Raw genomic sequence first — 19,820 nt, 5'->3', positions numbered from 1 at the left:
TTATAGGGTCAAATGTTTTCCTTTTGCAAACAGGCATTGGCGCCTGTAGCAGAAACTTAGAAAGTTACAGAGTAGGACGGTTTAATTATTTCGAATAGATATGTAGCCTACCGGCGCAAAGAGTAGCTTACATGCACGCGTACAGTATCGTTCCTTAACTACGCGAGAACTGGGATTCTGAGGCTGTACGGAACAGTCCCACGGAGACATTTTGCTTGAAAAGATAGCCCTGAAGTACTGAGAACGGCTGTGCACTGCGCTTGGCTTGTGTAGAATTGTTACCCCGCACTGAAAGGGTTTACAGACACCCATGAGTAGCCTAATTTCCATTTGCCACGCAGACATGACCCTGAGCTGTACCAGTTCGCTGACAATATCCGGAGACGCAGAGCATTTTACGTTACTAACGTAAACATAAATATGCTTTGAATATGCACATTGCACTGAATCAACACAACAGTAGCAATAATGTCAGAGCATACAACCTGACAAAATATATATATTTTAATAGGTTGTCATTTAAACAATAGACATAAGCCAAACCCTGCAGTAACGTGGTTAAAGGTATTTGAATTCATCTTAATTAATATCACAACGTCAGAAACATTTTGGTCTCTTCATTATTATCATTACATAATTATATTTCGTGCCCAAAAAGAATAGTTAGTAACTAATTTATTGAATACAATACAGTGTATTTTCTGTTATTTTGCTTCCCATACGGCCACAAGATGGCAGCAATACATCAATGGTTGTCAAGAAATTCCGAGAATATACAGTACACCCAAGAACTTTAGATATCCAAGAATATCTGTCCAAGAGTCTGCACTGTTGGACTACAATTTCCAGCGGTATCTAGTAGGAAGTTCTGGGTCTTAATGGGTTCCAGTGCTGTTCGCACTGTTGTGCTATTCAATTACTGATGATCTGTCTTTGGTAGTGTCCCTCTATACATTAATTTAGGCCTATAAATTACTTTAGACAAGTAGTTTAAATTGTTATGGAAGATAACTGGAATTTGTTATGGAAGATATGGGAGGATTTTACATTTTAATGGTGAATCTGAAAGTGTCTTAACAAGGGCATAAAGAAAGTCCATGGATTCTACACTGTTGGGGATTAAAAGAGTACCTGACATAACTACTGTGGAACAGTGGAGTACCTCAGTGAAGTACGGGATATAAATGGAGGATATAAATATATTAAAGAACTTTAATTAACAATATGTGTTTATTAAAATATATAAAAGACAGTAACATATACATAAATGTATATGCATACACAACGATAAATATGCATACACAGTATAATTATACAGTAATATATGTATATTCATATAGATTTTTATACATATAGAAAGGCATTTTTGCATTAAAACTGGCAGTGGTGATTAACTTCTTTTTTAACCCATGAAGGGAAATTGCCCCTTGTCCATTGCAGGTTTCCTGGAGGGGAAGTAGCCTTTTCAGTATAGCTAAAGAGCAGCACCTTACACCTGAGAACGCACGAGAACCATCATCAGCACAGAGCTAACCAGCCCTATTGGGACACTTACTACACATACACTCTTTCTAGGGAGAAGTGTGACAGCAGATGATAAGAGAAAAAGGTGTGAAGTAATGTAAAACTGTGCAGTCAGTGAGGCCCACTCAAACACCAGGACTGCAGAGGGGCTATGAACGAGAGCGACAGCACAGCAGGAGGGGCGACAGCCTAGAAGGAAACATCAGATTTGTGATTAAGTTTCCGGAAGTCCCGTTTTAAGTTAAAATGGCTGTGTCAGCAGACAAGGAAAGTGTCCGGAGGATGGCCTTTGGAGGCGGAGGGAGGGAACCCTGGGATCTGGAGTATCATTTCGGAGGGATGACTGTGGTGTGCCTCAGGCCTGTCTGATTGTCTGCCTTGGTGGCCTGCAGTCATGTCTGGTGGTAGTGGTGGTAGTGGTGATGATGGTGGTGTTCGTGGTGATGGTGGTGCTCGTGGCGCTGCACGACGGGAACCACAAACCCCGGGCTGCCCGGCAGGACGTGGGGCTGCTCTCTCTCAGGCCCCTGGGGGGCAGGCTGCTGCTGAGGAGGGTGCTGGGGGAAGGGGGCCTTGGAGGGGGAGAGGGCGTCCCGGGCCTTGGCACGGAGACGCTTGCTGTGGCTGTGCTGCAGGGGGTGCTGGTGGTGAGCTGAAGCGGGCTGGTGCTGACTGTGTGGGGGCAGGTGGTACACATCCTGCCCGCCAAGCTGTGCTGGGTGGTAGTACCCATGGCACTTGCTGGACTTGCCCCCTCCATTGCCTCCTGATGGGGTTGCTCCCGCCCCCTTTGATGACATAACCTTGGGGGACCTGAGGAACTGGGGGCCCCTCCCACGGGACTCTGAAGCGGTGCAATTCTCCCCCAGGACCTGCGAGCGGCGCTGGTGGGCCAGGTGCCCCTCAGAGTCTTGGGACCGGGACCGGTTCTGTGAGTGCGAGCCACGCCCATGGCTCTCCTGAGGGGGAGGCGGAGGGGGCGGACCTGTGGGCGGGGTGATAGGAAGGGCCGTCAGTCCAGCCTTATTGGTTAGCTTACAGTACAGCGAATGCATATAGGAATGTCTTTAATTGTAATGTTCATCCAGTCCAAAAACATCAATAATTTATTTTGCCGATCAAAAAATTTGATGGAATTTGTATTTTCTGTTATGTAGAAGCTCTCGATCAAATGAGAAATTCATGATACGTACCCCAGGGAATGTATCATGAATTTCTAAACAATACAGCCTCTTTCTTTCATGGGTAGCACTGTGTGCTGCATTGTTCAGTGTAGTGTTTTCCAGCATAGCTCAGCACAATAGAGAATGGTGTACAAGACAGAATTGTGTGGTATAAAACACAGGAAAGCATTACAGTATGGTACAGTATAATGTACTATTTATATAAGCTAATAGCAATGCAATAGCAATACATTAGGCATAGAAATACATTATAGGCATGGCATGCATAGGATGTCAAAGTATAGTATAGTATGGTACAGGGCATTGTTACATGTACATAAACATGCAATTCTGCATACTGACATGTGCTGTTACCTGCTTCAAATCTAGAGGTATAGTTCTCTATCCCAGCCAGGTCCAGGTAGTGATTCCTTCTCTCTGTGTTCTCATCCACACAGTAATGGTTCCCCTCTCCACTTGGCACAGGATCATTGTTATGTCTTCTAGGGTGAGATAAAGACAGTAATATTAATGATATACTTTTGGGTCCAGGAAGGACAGATGTGGTCAAAGACAACACAAGGGGTCCCACAAGTCAGAATGCTTCTGCCTGGGACCTGATGTGATCTGCCCAGAGGAAGCTTGGGTAAAACTTTCAGAGATTCTCTTCCATTATTGTAGAAATACAATCTGTTTATTGTCCACTTTACACAGAGCAAAGAAAGAAACAATCTGCCCTCAGAAAACCCACAAAACAATACTACCCTGTGGAGTTTATAATCACAGGTTGGGATGGATTACATGTGCTTGTGCATGTGCTTGTCTGCACTCACCCAAACTGATAGCACAGGTCTCAGAACTAAAGCACTGTGAGTGAATACAGGTATTCCAAATTGGGACCAGAAGACAAAAAAAATCTTCTCTCCATACTGTATACACGTGTCACGTTTTTCAAATGCTCAAACATTTCACGGTCCCAGCACTCAGACCAACTGAACCTCCAGCCCTGATCCCCATTCAGCTGGACGAACTCGTGTGGTGTTGTGACTCAGAGTGGGGCCCGGACGCTGTGCAGGTAGACCTGCTCTCAGGGGAGCTCACCTGATGTGGGCTGACAGCCGTCGGTCAGCGTAGCACCCTTCCGCCTGGTGGCTGGGTTCACCCCGGCAGTGACCCGCCTCCCAATCTGAAGAAGAGAGGAAGACAGCATTGATACCAGGAGTTCGGTCCATTTTTCTCATTTTAATCCTGCCTGTTTTATTCTTGTCTGTGTTTTTAATTAATTCAACATTTTTATTTTTACAAATCAATTACCTATTTCTGTAATAAATTCCGAACACCATATTTATCACCATATTTATTATCTCCTGGAGCATTCTTAAAGGCTTGTTAATGAACAAGAAAGAAGAAAAAAAAACGGTAATACAATTTTATGAAGGAAAATTTGCTATTGAAGGAGACCTTTTCAACCCCGAATTAAATCAGGCAATTCAGTTATAAATCTACGGTATATATAATGAAATATTCTTGCTCTCAAAACTGTTTTCCTGTACTCAAAGTACCACAGAACTAAAGCACATATTATGTGATTGCCAACCCACAGCAATAAACATGACAAAACATACATATTGTACGTAATGTTACCACATGCTCTTTTGTTGTCAACCTCTCTCAATAAGGTGCATGTCTGTAAGGAGATTATTCCTAAATTCTGGAAGCTCACTCACACCAGTTCCCCAGAACAGAACAGACTCAGGCGTAGAGTGAGAATAGAGCTCTATGTTGCCCACCTGCTCCAGGACTGGTGGCGTCTCTCCGTCGAGTCCCGGGCTCGGGGGTGACGGTGAGCTTCACCCGCAGGGTCTTACTCTTGCTGTGGGAGGACTGGTTGACAGAGGCGTCCACCACGTCGTAGATGGTGTGCATCAGACTGGACATGTCCTGATAAAACCCAGAGAGATATCTGCTCATTAACACGTAGCTCATTAACACGCACCAAGTCAGACATCCATTCAGTAACACTATACCAGTGAGATGAGTCAAGAGTTAAAGTGCCTTTACCAAGTCAGACATCCATTCAGTAACACTATACCAGTGAGACGAACCAAGAGTTAAAGTGCCTTTACCAAGTCAGACATCCATTCAGTAACACTATACCAGTGAGACGAACCAAGAGTTAAAGTGCCTTTACCAAGTCAGACATCCATTCAGTAACACTATACCAGTGAGACGAACCAGAGTAAGTGCCTTCACCAGTCAGAATCCTTCAGTAACTATAGACAACAAGAGTTAAAGTGCCTTTACCAAGTCAGACATCCATTCAGTAACACTATACCAGTGAGACGAACCAAGAGTTAAAGTGCCTTTACCAAGTCAGACATCCATTCAGTAACACTATACCAGTGAGAGGAACCAAGAGTTAAAGTGCCTTTACCAAGTCAGACATCCATTCAGTAACAATATACCAGTGAGACGTGTCAAGAGTTAAAGTGCCTTTCCAAAGTGCGACAGAGATAAGGCAAGACAGAGAGACAGACACATTGCTCTAATTAAAAACAAAATGAACAATACAAACCATAAGAAATAGGTTTTGCATAAAGAATTATGCATAAACAGCAGAAACTACTTTTGAATGTATTTATGTAACTTATTACATGGCGTACATTTTAAATATTATGCATTTATAGAGAATAATATGCAACTTATAACTTTCATTTACCCCGACCAAAGCAAGAACAACATAATCTTAACCTTATTTTTAAACATGCAGTTAATGATTATTAATAACCATAAAATTCATATAAAATACTTCACCAATATATGCACCGTAAAGAATAATAAGCTGCTAGTTTTAATTAGTAGTATTAGTCAGTGTCCTTGTATCCTGTATGGTATCGTATAACACAATAGAGTGTGTTTCATTGTGTTTGAGGTTGGAGTTTGTCCACATGATAGCATAGTCTACAAATTATGGGACTGCAGGTTTGATTCAGACATGGGGCACTGTTATTAATTGCATCTGAATGAATATCTGAGCAAACGTAAAGTTGTACACATGGGTAATGTGTAAAGGTAAGCCATTCTGTATGAGAGCGTGTGGACCTGTCGCATTGGTATATATGAACAGCAGAGGCTGGGGGACACAAATTACCTCCTTAGTAACTTTCCCACTATTGTCAAAGTCGTACAGGGTGAAGATCCACTCCTGACGATTGTCCTCCTCTACCGACACGTCACATTCCAGATCCTGTGACCAAGGAGACACAACCTTACCAGGGAAGCCAGTATGGGTCAATAAAAATTCAGGCCACACACACTCCGCTGATCAGTATGTGATTACGCATGTCTCTTTGCATTAATGAAAGAAACCTTTTCAGGTCAGCCCTGTTATTCTGCAGTTTATTTTCATTCATTTTTAAGGAAATAGATACGCGAAAACGATTCCATTTCTGGTCAAAAGCTTTCTATATTGGTGACTCCAATCACCTGTGTTTGGAAATGAGGTGGGGAGAGGGAACAGAAATGTCTTTTAGTTTATGCTCCAGTCAGTCTTCCTGTTCCAGGAAAAAGACTTTAAATACAATTCTCAGTCACAGGTCTCCCTGGCAGCCTCTGATTCAGGGGTATCCAGTGACAGGATCATAATTGGAAAAATAAACTGTTGGACACGGCGACGCAGCAACTGATCGGGGAGCTGACGTGCCGAAGGGGGGTTGTGTCAACGAGGCAGGAGCCAGGAAGAGGAGCAGGAAAGTAGTTTAACGCAAAACGGTGCTCAGTGCTTCCTTTCTGTGTATGAAACTGATAGGAGCCCCTTAATTGATTCTGATTCACTCAGCAGTACTTTCAAAGAAAAACACTGCAATCATGCACATATCCACACAAGTGAGCTACCACCACACACAGAGGTAAAAATGAACACACATATTCAGCCAGTTAGATTTTGAAGAAATTTTGCGACAGTGAAAGAAAAGAAAATCAGCTATGAGTGTTGTTTTTTTTTTATTTGAAAATAGAAGTAGAGAGCCAGAACAATGAAGTTTCTGGGTCCGAAACAGGAAACCATGCTAATAGTTTCTACTCTATAACCTAATGAGATGTCAGTTTCTGGTGCTATATTGCAACTTATGTATATTCATAAAGACATGCCAAAGGACACAAAAGACATTGCCATGCTATTGTCTTTGTTCAAGCCATTTCATGAATATTCATAAGTAGAATAAAATTTAAACATTTCAGGTACAATTGTAGTAAGACAAAACTTTCACTGTTAACAATTTCGGAAATGGGGAGAGGCTCTCACATCCAGGCTGATGCGCTTCTTCCCAGGGGCTCTGCCAGGCTCCTTCTGGGGCTCACGTTCCCCCTCCTCCTGGTGGAGGAACTGCATGTAGCTCTCACATCCCTCTGCCTTCTCTGGAGGTAAAATGACTGCAAAACACACAGACCAGTACTTTATTAACATTCACTCATCCACCTTTACACATCTGTGCCACCAATCTGTTTCAGTATTTATCACTGTTTTGTTTGTTTGTTTGTTTGTTTTTTACAGCTGTGGCAAAATGAGATATAAATTACACAAGTCAATCAATCAACAGTCAAGACATAGAGCTAACAAACAAATTTCACAATGTCATGGTTCCCATATAAAAATAAACAGAGAGATGTCCTTCAGACTGTAAACATAGTCAGATATTAGATGAATACATATATTCTTGAAGTACATATATATATACCCCCAAATGCCCCTATTCCATCCATTGTAAAGCCAGCTGTTGGCAGAAACCTCTGTAAATATCTAAATCTTCATTGCACACAGAACTGTGGGCCAATCAAAAAACTGAAATAATATTCTTAAAAACCCAGGAAGTGAATCGTCCATTTAAATAAAACCATATCATGGCAGGAGGAAGCCAGCTGTGTGCTAGCTGTGGCTATCAAATCCTGGGCATAGTTAGTGCATTGAATAAGTCAGAATCAAAATCATAAAATCTAGGCTAAAGGGCACAGCCTGCATTTATGGCAAGCAATTTTACTTACTTGGTTTGTACATTTCTAGATGGTCCCTTGGGAAAGCTGAGTTATTTTATTATTTGAACATGTGTGCTGTATTTTTTACAGTGAAATTAAAAGTGCTTGTAATCCTGTACTAACAAGCTTTTGTTTAAACTGATCTTTCCATTCCAAAACTTTCAGCAGTGCTGTTTACACAGGTTGCTGTTACAAGAATAGCTGCCAGAGTGCATACATGTTCAGGATTAATATGAACAAGATAGTGCCAAAAGAAACATTTCACCATAAAAAATGAATAGTGAACATTACAGGACTTCCATTGGTTATGGGCATAGCACTGGGGGATTACAGTGAGTCTGAGACTGAAGCACCATTAATTACATCCATTTTTCAAGAGGAAACAGCCTTATGACAGTCCCATAACAGATGTAACTTGTGTATTTCACATATTTGCTTTCATTTATTGTGAAACTGTTCAAATGTGTTCCATTGTGTAAGATTCTTGATTTCAGTCCAACCCAAGACAAAAGCAGATGCAGGCCCCAGAAGAATCACATGAACTCAATTAAAATATACATATTTTAAAAAGAAAAATGCTGCACTTTTCTACTTACCCTCTAGGGGACAGTGATGCTCTGGGAATTGTCCATCTTTCAGCTCACTACTTGCCAACTCCTGGAGAGGGTGAGAAATCAGAGAGAGAGAGGGAAAGTGAGTGAGAGAGAGAGACAGTAAGAGATATAGAGTGAGAGAGAGAAAGTAACAGATAGAGAGCAAGAGAGAGAAAGAGATAGAAAGCAAGAGTAAGAGAGAGAGAGAGAGAGAGAGAGATGTAAGTGAATCTACAGCTCTTTGACCACAGACACTGAGAAAACAAACATTTCAAACTCAAGCATTTCCTACTGTGGGATGGCTGGCCAGGAGATGAGAGGCAGAGGGAGGGGGCGGGGCAGGACTGGGCGGCGAACACTTTGAACATCTGCACGCTTATTGTGTTTCACTGTCTGGGTCACAGGATCGCCGCCACAGCCAAGCCTTTCAAGCTCGCTCCAACTCCCACAAAGCCGTGCATATATCCAAAAAAGCCATATGCTCTCCATCGCTCCGCCGCGCTCACAGAGAAGGGCCCGCCAAACTTGGCTGAAAACCGAAATGACTTTACAGGGAACAGATCTGTGATCTTTGGGGGGAGGGTTAGTGCTGGGGCGATTAATGGGGGGGGGGGGGCTGGTGTGTGTGTGTGTGTGTGTGTGTCTGAGTGTGTATGTGTGTGCGTGAGTGAATATTGGGAGGGGGATCGGGTGGTTGGCTTAGTACTATTATTACCACTTTGTTCTTGGAAACACATACATTTCAGCACGCTGGAATATCTGACAGATTTATGGCAAGAAAAGAAAAGGGATTATTTTGTGAATATTTCATTCTGTTAATTTTTCTTTTTTGTTGCTTTAATCCCGTTGCTTGAAAAATTGTAGCTAGAGAAACCTTTCCATTCTTATTATATTATCTTATTATATTCTTATTATATTCTTCACTATATTATTACATTATGTATAAAAATATTATAATTATGCATAAAATCCCCTAGTGATAACCGAATATCTATAGTGACCTAAGAAGAATCTGAAGCTGTCTTTTGTGTGGTAAATATTCATTTTCCCTATTTGATTATCTTCCAAATTTGTCCATTTTACCCGGTTTCTGGAGTACACTAAAAAGTATATTGCTGAATAAGGAAATGCCAATAAAGCATCAAGGATGACTTGAACAGTACAGTCAAACTGTGCAACATGTAGTGTGTGGAACTGTAACTTGTCCATTATCTGCAATGATGCTAAAACTGTAGCCTATTATTTTTATTTCTGTACTGTCTGTGCTAAGGGAATGCAGCTTTGTAAAGCAAGATTTACAAACAATAAAGTACGAACTAATGTAAATAACTCCAATTCTGTGTGTGTGTGTGTGTGTGTGTGTGCATGTGCATTTTTTAAAACATAAAATCAGATCCTATCCTATGGACTCCACAATAGTCTTTATTTCTGTTGATGTATTGTTGCATTGCAGTTCATTTTTAAAGAGGTAATAAATACCTGTATTTATAATACCTGTACTTTAAAACCCCAAATCTTAAATAGAATCTGCATCTGCATACATTTTCATGACCAGAAACCTTCCACTTCCTTAGCTGTGTGGGTGAGGCATGCCATCCACCTCTCTCAGAAAGCCTACTCACATTCTTTGCTTCAGAGGAAGAGGAGAAATTGGAGCCTGTAATCTGTCCCTGGCCATCTCCACAGAGAGAGCTGACGTGTGTCAGGGTCATGGTTGGGACACACTGAGAATTAGGCTCTTGGGACAGATGGAAAAGGGAAAGGATGAGAGCTCAGTCTTATAAGGAGATGCCTGGTTTCCTCCCTGATAATGCAGCGAGAAGCTGAAATGTGTCTCCTCTACCGTGGCCCTGGAGGACCGCAGTGTCTACAGGGCTACTCAACCCCCAACCTGCAGGGCTTTAGTGTCTACAGGGCTACTCAACCCCCAACCTGCAGGGCTTTAGTGTCTACAGGGCTACTCAACCCCCAACCTGCAGGGCTTTAGTGTCTACAGGGCTACTCAACCCCCAACCTGCAGGGCTTTAGCATCTGTGGGGCTACTCAACCCCCAAACTGCAGGGCTTTAGCATCTGTGGGGCTACTCAACCCCCAAACTGCAGGGCTTTAGCATCTGTGGGGCTACTCAACCCCCAAACTGCAGGGCCTTAGCATCTGTGGGGCTACTCAACCCCCAAACTGCAGGGCCTTAGCATCTGTGGGGCTACTCAACCCCCAAACTGCAGGGCCTTAGCATCTGTGGGGCTACTCAACCCCCAAACTGCAGGGCTTTAGTGTCTGCGGGGCTACTCAACCCCAATCCTACAGGGCTTTAGTGTTTGCAGGGCTAATCAACCATGATCCTGGAGGGGTTTAGCGTCTGTAATGCAACTCAGCTTTGGTCACAGAGGGTCCCAGTAGCTATATTTCCACAGCTATGTGAAACCACATTGGACCAAAATCTGATTGTGTCAAGACCAAGTACAAGCATAAAAGATAAACCGGACCCCGTGCATATAGCTTATCTTAGTTTGTGTTGTAAAAGTCCCATTGAAATTTAACAGAATCGAAAGGGCAGCTGCATTTTCAGCTGATAGCAAGTAGTTACTGCAACTAGCTAGAAAGAAGTTGCACATACAATTAAAGTAAACAAGCAGGAAAGAAATTAAGCCAAGACTCAAATTTGAAACGCAAATGGAACAAAACAGTTTTGTTCACACAGAACATAGAAGGTGCATCTATTCTTAAGTAATTGGTCAAAAAACATGTTCATCTGCCAGCTATGTTTCTAACTATGGCCAAAAATCTTAAAGCAGCTTTTGTTATTTGAAAAGTAAAAACAAAAAGCAAAAAAACACAGTTCATCCCCGACACACACCTTTTCCAGCCATGGAAATAAGGCTAGTTTCTGCAGGGCTGCTCAATCCCTGGTCCTGGATGGCCTCAGTGCCAACAGGCTTTCATTCCAGTCACATATCCACAAATCACATTCAGCTAATTGCTGTCTAAAACTATTATGCATCTGCAAGCATTTAATTCCAAGCAGGTTGGTTTTAAAGAGAGTGGGAATACTCAGGGGTCTGTTGAGTGGAGTCCCCTGGGCTATAGTGAGTGGTCAGGTTATTATCTACCTCTGGAAGGAAGAAATGCACCCCCCACCCCCCTCATGAGCAGCTGTCATTAATAAGGACACTCAGTGGGAGCTCGCCACACTCCTCTCTCTCTCTTTCACTCTTCTTTGCGCGGGGCCTGTTGTTTTCTTTCAAAAGCAAGTCCCCAGGTCCTCTCAATCGTTCCTTTACTTCTTAGACAGTTAATAGAACAACAGTTTATGGATAAGAAGGGAATTGGGCAAGAAGTCATTATAGAACTTTCCTTTTAGGTTTTTGTTGATTATGAATACTGTATGCTGGATAACAATGCTTGTTTAATAGACCAACCAAAAATAATCAATTTCTTTCAAAGTATCCAAAATCCGTTGCTATTTCTGTTCGGCAACCTTTAGTCTGACTGAGTATTTATGTTAGCATTAAAGACACTACCAAAGAAAACTAGCAGGCTTACACTGCATCGCTGAGGGTGACCTTTCTGGTCCCTGGTAGATGCCTCAAGCACAAATAAATAGTTAATATTTAGTGAAAATTGTTTCAGTGAGTTGCTTAAATATGTTTTGTAATGTTAAGGATGTACCATATAAAAGACACACTAAAGGTCCTGTATATTTATAATGGAACATGCATACACAAACATATTGACCTGATGCGTCACAGGAGCAGGCCAGAGGAGGAGGGTTCCATTTTGAAAAAGAATCAGTACAGCGAAGTAGATGTTTTCACATACCCAACATATCCCAACAGGAACAGATACGCAGGGTCATACACAGAGAGAGTGGGGCGAAAACCGAACATCAACCTTACCAGCCCTTTACCTCATTCTGCATTGTAAAGCTTGATGCATTAAGTCACATGTGGTCTCTTCGACCATAAAACAATCTCACCCACTGGGTTGTTGTTTGAGCCCAAATGTGCGCACCATATGTTTAATTAACTAAGAGACGGAATAAAAGAGCGAGAACAGGGCGTCTTCTCATTCCAGCACCATCTGATCAACATCTGGGTGATGCTCTCACACTCCAGACAAACCACACAGCTGAATCCAGCCTTTTCCGCTGCTATAGAACCTTTTCCCCCATCAACGGAGTACTCGCATTAATTTACACTGCATCATCATTTATCAGATCTGGAGAAAAAAATCAGCATTACTAAAATATGATGTCATGAATGTTTGAGTTGAAAACAGCAAGGGGACACACATGTTTCCATACAAAACAAGAAAACAAATGAGTTAACAATATCAGAATTGTGCCAACAAGTCAGGAGGAAACATAAAACACAGCACCCGACCCCCGCCCTTCAGAGATGGCAAAGATAGCAATCTGTATAGATACGCATTAGATACATCCAGAGACAGAGCAAACTGAAACAGCCTAACTCCCTGACAGACGCGTGAGCTACAAAGCCGCAGAGTGGAGTGTGTTGTCTGTTTGTTCCTGCTTCGCGCCGCGGCGCTGCCAAGCTTCCGTCATGCTCAGCCTGCTGCCTGACTTTCATGTGGGATAGGATAACCAGGGGAAGCTTTCATTACCGAGAGCCAGGTGACATCAGCCGGTCCCCCTCCCCCCCAGTCCTCCCCGTGGTGTCGACCCCCCAGCCTCGGCTCTCCAACCTGGAAAACACTGCGTCTTTGTTCTCGCTGTCTTCCTGTCACTAAACTGCTTCCCCCACCCACCCATCCACCCACCCCTCTCCAGTTTGCCTTGATCCCGCCATCCCATATGTCTAACTCCATCTCAAGCAGAGGCAGGCTCTGAGAGGACTGCTCTACCTGTTTCCCTCATTTAACTTTCCTCTAAATGATGAATCACATTAATTTTCGTTTAATGGCACTCTCATTCCAATTCCTTCCTCAGCTGCATACAGTATATTCAGAGTAGGACATATCACATTCTCTTTAATTCAACTGTTTTGGTTAATTTTTTTAAAACTATTTTTTCAGTTTTAACCTTATACAGTCTATGGTTTTAACGCTTCAGTTAAAATGTTCTCTTTCCCCCATTCTGTAACGACCAATCATGACTGCAGTTCTGTCTGATTCCTGCAATGCCCCTTTGGGAGGCCCCACAAGCATGTGCATCCTCCAAATGAGTAGAGCCAGCCACTACCTCAGCCTGCAACCCATTTACTATACAAAGCAGCTGGCACAGGTCCTTAAAGGTTATCAATTAGTTATGAAAATACATCACTGAGGACACTTCTCAATAGCAGTATAAGAAGGAATGTAGTTTAAGGTTGGATTTGCAGAACACTGAAAAATTCACCAGAAAATGAATTTTCAAACAAAATTATTTTACACCTTGAATGACAAAATGGAATAACAACTGTTCTTGCAATGCTCCTTGCAACTTTCAGCTAAGAGAAATCCATGAAACGGGACAGTTTTACACTCACGAGCGCTTACTGTAGCTTTAAAAATTGTTAGCTGGGACTGGTGAATTAATGGCAGACAACCTGCCATAAAAGTTTGCAAACATCAAAATACCACAAAACAGTTAACATTCATATGAAGAGCTATTACTGCACTGTTTTCATTATTTACTTTTTGAACTTCTTCAGTTTTTTCTCCAGCTTGCTTCTAAATATTTTGTTTATTGTCCACTAGGTGTCTCTGCAGCCACCACGTTTGTATTCGCAAAAACGAATGATACTTCCCCATACAAGTGATTAGTTTGAGAATGAAGGAGGACATTGGTTTTACATATTTACATCCTTCCACTTAAACAGACAGTGGTTAAACCAAAAATGGGTACACCCTGTAGATATTTAGGAACTGACACAGGAACTGAGAAAATTAACCCAATAGTAACACTAAATTTATTTAATCACAACCTGCAATGTAACTATAGCCCACACTCAAACGAAAGACATTTAGAATCACAGAGGCATTTAAAATGCAACCCTGAGACAGAGAGAATAGCAGAAGAGACAGGAGAAAATCCATATATACAGTGAATATCATGATCAGTTGGTTGCACCAAGTTATTTTGAGCATGATAATAAAGAATCCAATCCAATCCAATCCAAATTTATTTATAAAGCACTTTAAAAACAACAACAGCTAACCAAAGTGCTGTACAATCATATATAGCAAAACCCTGAAAACAACACAATAAAAACCAGTAAAAGACCAGTTTAAAAGACAAAAGGACAATAAAATAATAAAACAATAAGATCATAAGAATGATAACCTCACAGATTTTATGGTGTATTGTGTCTACTTGCCCCTGTACAGATATTTGCATACTGATTACGGTTGTTGGTTACTCTAAAAATGCTAATCCTTTTCTGAAAGTGCACAGCACTACCTGCAGTGCTACTTCAAATGACCAAATACCTTGAAGATAACATTTCAATGACAACCACCTCAATATATGCTTTATGCATAGAGGCATGCACTACTGTCAGTTAGAATAAAATTTTAAGACTTAATAATGTGATTAAGGCTGCTCTGTGTTGTGCACAAAGATCTCGCTCATTACTGCAATATGTAACTTTAGAAGTGGAACAATTTTGAAACAAAAGGCAATTCCAGAGGAGACCTGGCCTTGCTGCAAAACCAGATGTGGTGTTTTTTTTTAAAGCTGGAGGAAGAGAATGGAGGAAGAGGGAGTGTGGGAAGAAACGATGAAGAAGCCAAGTGGGTGTGGGAGAGTTGCACAACTCAGCGTCCATTAACAATTTGCTACAATGAAACAGCACTTGGGTCTCCAGTTGCCTCTTTGTTGATGGTAGAAGCACAGGCAGCTTTTCCACTGGCTGGCTTCCACACTGACAGGGCAGGTGCCAAGCCTGGCTGATTATGGCTCATGAATCCAATATTGTTCTTTACCAGCCTCAGACAATCAATTACATTACAACTGAATTATTTGAAATTAACACAGTGAAAACTTTGTTTGCCAAAAAAACTGGTTAATTGAATCGCAATAGGGACATTACTAATCACTAATTTCATTCCCTCAACACTAGGCACATTATTTTAATTGCTATAATACTATTGAACTATTGCTCTAACTAATGTCGTTTTCATGGTTGAAAGCAGGAAAACTATCTTATGCCTATGTCAAGGTTTTTCTTCATGATGTTTTTAAGGGGAATCACCTGTTTCCCTCCAAACACCACATGTTCCTGCATTGTTTGCATGTGCTTATTTAAAGCTGGGTTATCGATCACTGTCAGCCAGCAGACTGGTCTGGAAATCACTGCGGGGGTGCGTTTCCAAAAATAAAGAAACATTTGCACAGATTGAAGCAGCACCAGGTCACATGACATAAAAAAACATGGACTCATTGTGTGAGTATTCAAAACAAACAACCAGATAAGGGGTGGAAGACTGATTCATGGAGATAAGTGCACAGTAAATTCAACAACACCGCATGTCCCAATATTAATAGGAAAACATGTCCAGTGCTTACACAGATGCCATGCAAATATCAAAAGAGCAAGAGTAAGGCTCTCTTTGGAGAAAGGAAAAGTGGTTCCCTTTGGAGAAAGTGGAAGAAAGTCCAGAATTTCCAGCTATTTTTCATTCTTACGTTTTTAACACCAATGTGATCTGGCACTTTTCGCAAACTACCCTTTGACCAACCCCTTCTGCACCCAAACAGCTGAGCATTCAGTTCGGTAGATGCATTAGGTGTATCTGCCTGTCTGTCATGGCCGCCTCCCTCACGAGGGTGGGCGTGATAATAGCATGACGTTGCCGTGCCATCTGGAGCTGTCACAGAAGGCTCAGAGATGGCCTCATACAGACGGCGTTGAGAGGGACCGCTCATCCTCGACTCCGACGAGAGACAAAACCTTTTCTTGGCAGGACATGAAGGGATTCTGATGCCTCATTTGGTTGTGGGGCAACAACAGCTGTGGAGAGAGAAATGAGGGCCGCTCGCTCGCCCTCGCTCGCCCGCGTCAGAGGCAGGGCCAGGCCTTTGAAGTCCCCCGCACCTCTCCATCGGGGTGCCTCTACTGGACGCTCCCCGGCACCACCCGCTAACCCGGCACTCCGAGCCTTGCTTTGACTTTCCCCGCTTTTATTTACAAATGTTGATTTACATAATATATCGACCCAGGCTTTCACTCACATGGGAGAAACAAAACCTTGAATATATTGTTAAAATTTCAAGTGTGCGGAGCTGAATGTTGGTTATTTATTGCAAATTCAGCCATACTTTATTACATTACGTTTACATTTAGCATTTCTCAGAAGCACTTTGTGAAGATTTAAGGCACCATGTTGTTTTTTCCAGCTTTTCCAACCACTACTTTGGAGTCACTATAAAATTAAATTTTCCCAAAGCTTATGAAATCTGACATGTTTGCAGAGTGCAGTGAGCCACATTATATGAGGCTCAATAGGTACTCATATGTCCCACAGTTCAGCTCCAAAAGCAGTGAGGTGGTCAAACTGAGTCACTAGAAAAACGTATAAAAGCCTTAAAGTGTGCATACATACCCATACAGATCTCTATGTGTATCATATATGTGTCTCCAGCACTGTGCAGAAGGCTCATAAACAAGTTTCAGGGTGCAACAATGTGTTGACCAAGAAAGGTCTTCGAGGGGTACAGTTATAACATTTAGACATCAAATTGTTTGGGAGCGCTGAATACAGTATGCTGGCATACATTTCATTACCAGTCTACTTTGGAGACCTGGCACCCGTGAAATGTTAGGATGTACACAACCTAAGGTCACTTTACTTCATAAGGACACTTAATCAGACTCATACCCATATAAATATTTAGTTACACTATACAGCTTGATATGTTTGACTCATGTTTGTTTCCTCAGAAACTACCCACTGCAGCACATGCGAGTAAGCCAGTCTGAAAGCAGCAAAAGTACAGTGTCTTCTATCAGTGCTAAAACAATGTAGCACACTACCACTAGCAGAATTTGAGCATAAGCGCTAACACTGGACCTCAAGTCCTCTCATACCCACATAAAACTGGTTCAAGTCTCTAATTGGGATAAACCAGCTGTTTGATGCTGGTCATCATGCCCCTAGTAGCTTTTCCACTGACCCTCCAAAGCTTTCTGCAGGCAATTTAAATATGCAACTCAATACAGAGGATCACATTTCAGCTGAACAAGTGCTATGGACTCCAGGAAAACTTTAGAGTTGACTGTTTATGGTACCACCAACACCTTCCTATATTATGCTTGCTTGTAAATAAGAGTGACAGCTCTCTGTTTACAATTTTATGATAGGGGAAGTAGGCACTTGTGCTTTTGATGTTCGTTTTTAGGTGTGACCAATAAAAACCACTATGGAGACTGACACTCACACAGCAATTCAACATATAGTGATGTATCATACCTCAGTAAAAAATAACCAGAAAGATGATTTAACTACATAAATTTAAGTATGCAAAGTATATTTGGCGCAAAAAAGTGAAAACATGTAAAACTAACACAAGAAATAATTTGCAATGTGTATGAGAGCATTAGAATATATTGTCAAAGAAAAGATTATACATATAAAAGACTGACATAAGTAAATGCAGACATATCCAGACACACACACACACACACACACAGCCGGAGAAACACATATAAACACAGCCATTCACACACACACACACACACACACACACACGTGTGCATAAAGACTCGGGGGAATTACACACGGCGGCACACATCAAAGCTCATGTGGGAAGAGCAGCGCCATTCAAACAGGATGTCCCCCTGTTTGCTGCTCCCATGTGAAATTCTGCGGCCCGGGCTCTGTGGCGCAGCCAATGGCGAGCTCCCCCGAGCCGGCGGGGCTTAAGGGATTTGTTCCACATTCCACAGCTGACCCAGGGAATGCGAGTGGCGGGGTCAAGCGGCGGGGACGCGAACCTTAGCCGCGGCGTCCCACCAAACGACATGAAAACTGCGCTATTTCACACGGGACGTGCGGATCTGATCCAAACCAGCGCCGGAAACCATCAGCACTCCCACTGCCTGGCAACCATGTGCTGTAGCACAAAAGGCTGCTACAGCGTCTGTAAGATCTCCTCTATTGGTATCGTGATATACTGAATTATGGTGCAGTAGGAATATATACATTACTATTGCAAACTGAGTCTCCCCACTTTGGTGTCCAACTGTCACTACCTCAACCTCTCCTAATATCCTCACTGAAGGAGGGGAGCCGTATCAGCCTGGCTGTATCAGAACTGGGACTGTGCTGCACACACAGATCACAGGCGTCTATCTGGTCCACAGAGCCAGACCTCCATTTTTAATGCCATTTGCATTACTCTTCTGGGTAACCCTGTATGCTAAGCCTGCATTGATACTTATACATGTCAAAGGACCGGGTTAGATAAGTGGTCATTACACAAAACCCATCTGCATTGTATTAAAATCTATTGGCTGAATTATAAAATTTCAGTTGCGGTTTTATTGAAATCTGAGGCTCACACTTCTCTCTGGCCCATAAGAGTTTGGTCCTGTGATCCAGCTGTTGAAGAAATAGAGGATAACAGGGCAGGGGTTTGTGTGTGTACTGTATGTGTGTGTTTGTGTATGTGTTTGAGCGCATGCATGTGTGTGTGTGTGTGTGTGTGTGTCTGCGGGGAGGTTAACTATAACACTTTTGGCCGGGACAGGGGCAGGGACAGACTGGGGCGGTAACCCACTGGCATTCCCAGCAGACGACCACAGCGTTTCCTCACTGGCTGCACAGTAGCTCCACATGGCCACCAGAGATGGAGAAGCAAGTCAGGGATGCAACATCGCCCCACTAATGTGGCAGGCATGTGACCGCAGCCTGCCAATCAGGCCAATGTATCGGCCGCACATATTTACAAGAGGTCATGTCACAGACAGCTAGGAAAAAAGCGAAAAAGAGCAAGGGGGGAAAGCAAGAATAATGGGTGTAAATCATGTGTAAATCGTAATCTGGTCCCAAGGTGAAAGGGAAATCTCAACGCTTGGACAGAGAAAGATTGCACTTGACTGAATAGAAGCTACGATTTTGCCTCAGAAAATTCTGCCCTTTGAAATCCCAAGTTCTCATTCTGGAACAGCTGATAGTGCCAGACTTATAAAATGACACAGAGTGATCCCTCTTGCATCCTTCTTCAATCTATCCTTCCATCCAGAGTACGCTGTGCCGGTCTCCCCCGCCTGGCTCTGTCTTGCGGGGATGGCGTGGTTCACTGAGACCACTGGCATTCGTGACGCTGGTGCAAGAACAGGTTTAATTCCAAGCTGTGAAGTTCCTCACGGCCCTGACACTGGGCAGGGGTCGCCACAGGGTCAACCGCAAACCCTCTTCCTGGATATTCCTAAAATATACCTCTGTGCACAGGAAGTGTGAAAGGACAAACACTTGCTGGGTCCCTGAGAGCCCATGTGTTATGGCAACACTGCAAGTGAGCAAATGGCAACAAATCTTATGTGCGCCATTTCCCTGGAGAAAAACA

The 19,820-nt window shown here is 42.6% G+C and overlaps 1 protein-coding gene across 4 annotated transcripts in view; it reads right to left on the bottom strand.

Moving 5' to 3' along the window:
• Positions 1-677: 677 nt before the first annotated feature.
• The window catches only part of nkd2b (NKD inhibitor of WNT signaling pathway 2b), a 35,394-nt gene continuing 16,251 nt past the window's right edge, over positions 678-19,820 (bottom strand). The window contains exons 3-10 of one of the 4 annotated variants that reach the window (XM_064347584.1): positions 9,934-10,049; positions 8,315-8,375; positions 6,991-7,118; positions 5,839-5,934; positions 4,478-4,628; positions 3,789-3,873; positions 3,063-3,190; positions 678-2,509 (exon numbers count right to left, since the gene is read on the bottom strand). In XM_064347584.1, coding sequence (XP_064203654.1) covers positions 1,917-2,509; positions 3,063-3,190; positions 3,789-3,873; positions 4,478-4,628; positions 5,839-5,934; positions 6,991-7,118; positions 8,315-8,375; positions 9,934-10,023 — 1,332 coding nt within the window. In that variant the 5' untranslated portion in view covers positions 10,024-10,049 and the 3' untranslated portion in view covers positions 678-1,916. The remainder of the gene's footprint in view (positions 2,510-3,062; positions 3,191-3,788; positions 3,874-4,477; positions 4,629-5,838; positions 5,935-6,990; positions 7,119-8,314; positions 8,376-9,933; positions 10,050-19,820) is intronic. The other 3 variants (XM_064347575.1, XM_064347565.1, XM_064347591.1) reach the window with 3 other exon arrangements.

This window comes from Anguilla rostrata, chromosome 1, assembly GCF_018555375.3.
Source record: "Anguilla rostrata isolate EN2019 chromosome 1, ASM1855537v3, whole genome shotgun sequence".
Lineage (NCBI taxonomy): Eukaryota > Metazoa > Chordata > Actinopteri > Anguilliformes > Anguillidae > Anguilla > Anguilla rostrata.
Note: the sequence above shows the minus strand (reverse complement) of the source record. Positions and strands in the feature narration are given on the sequence as shown.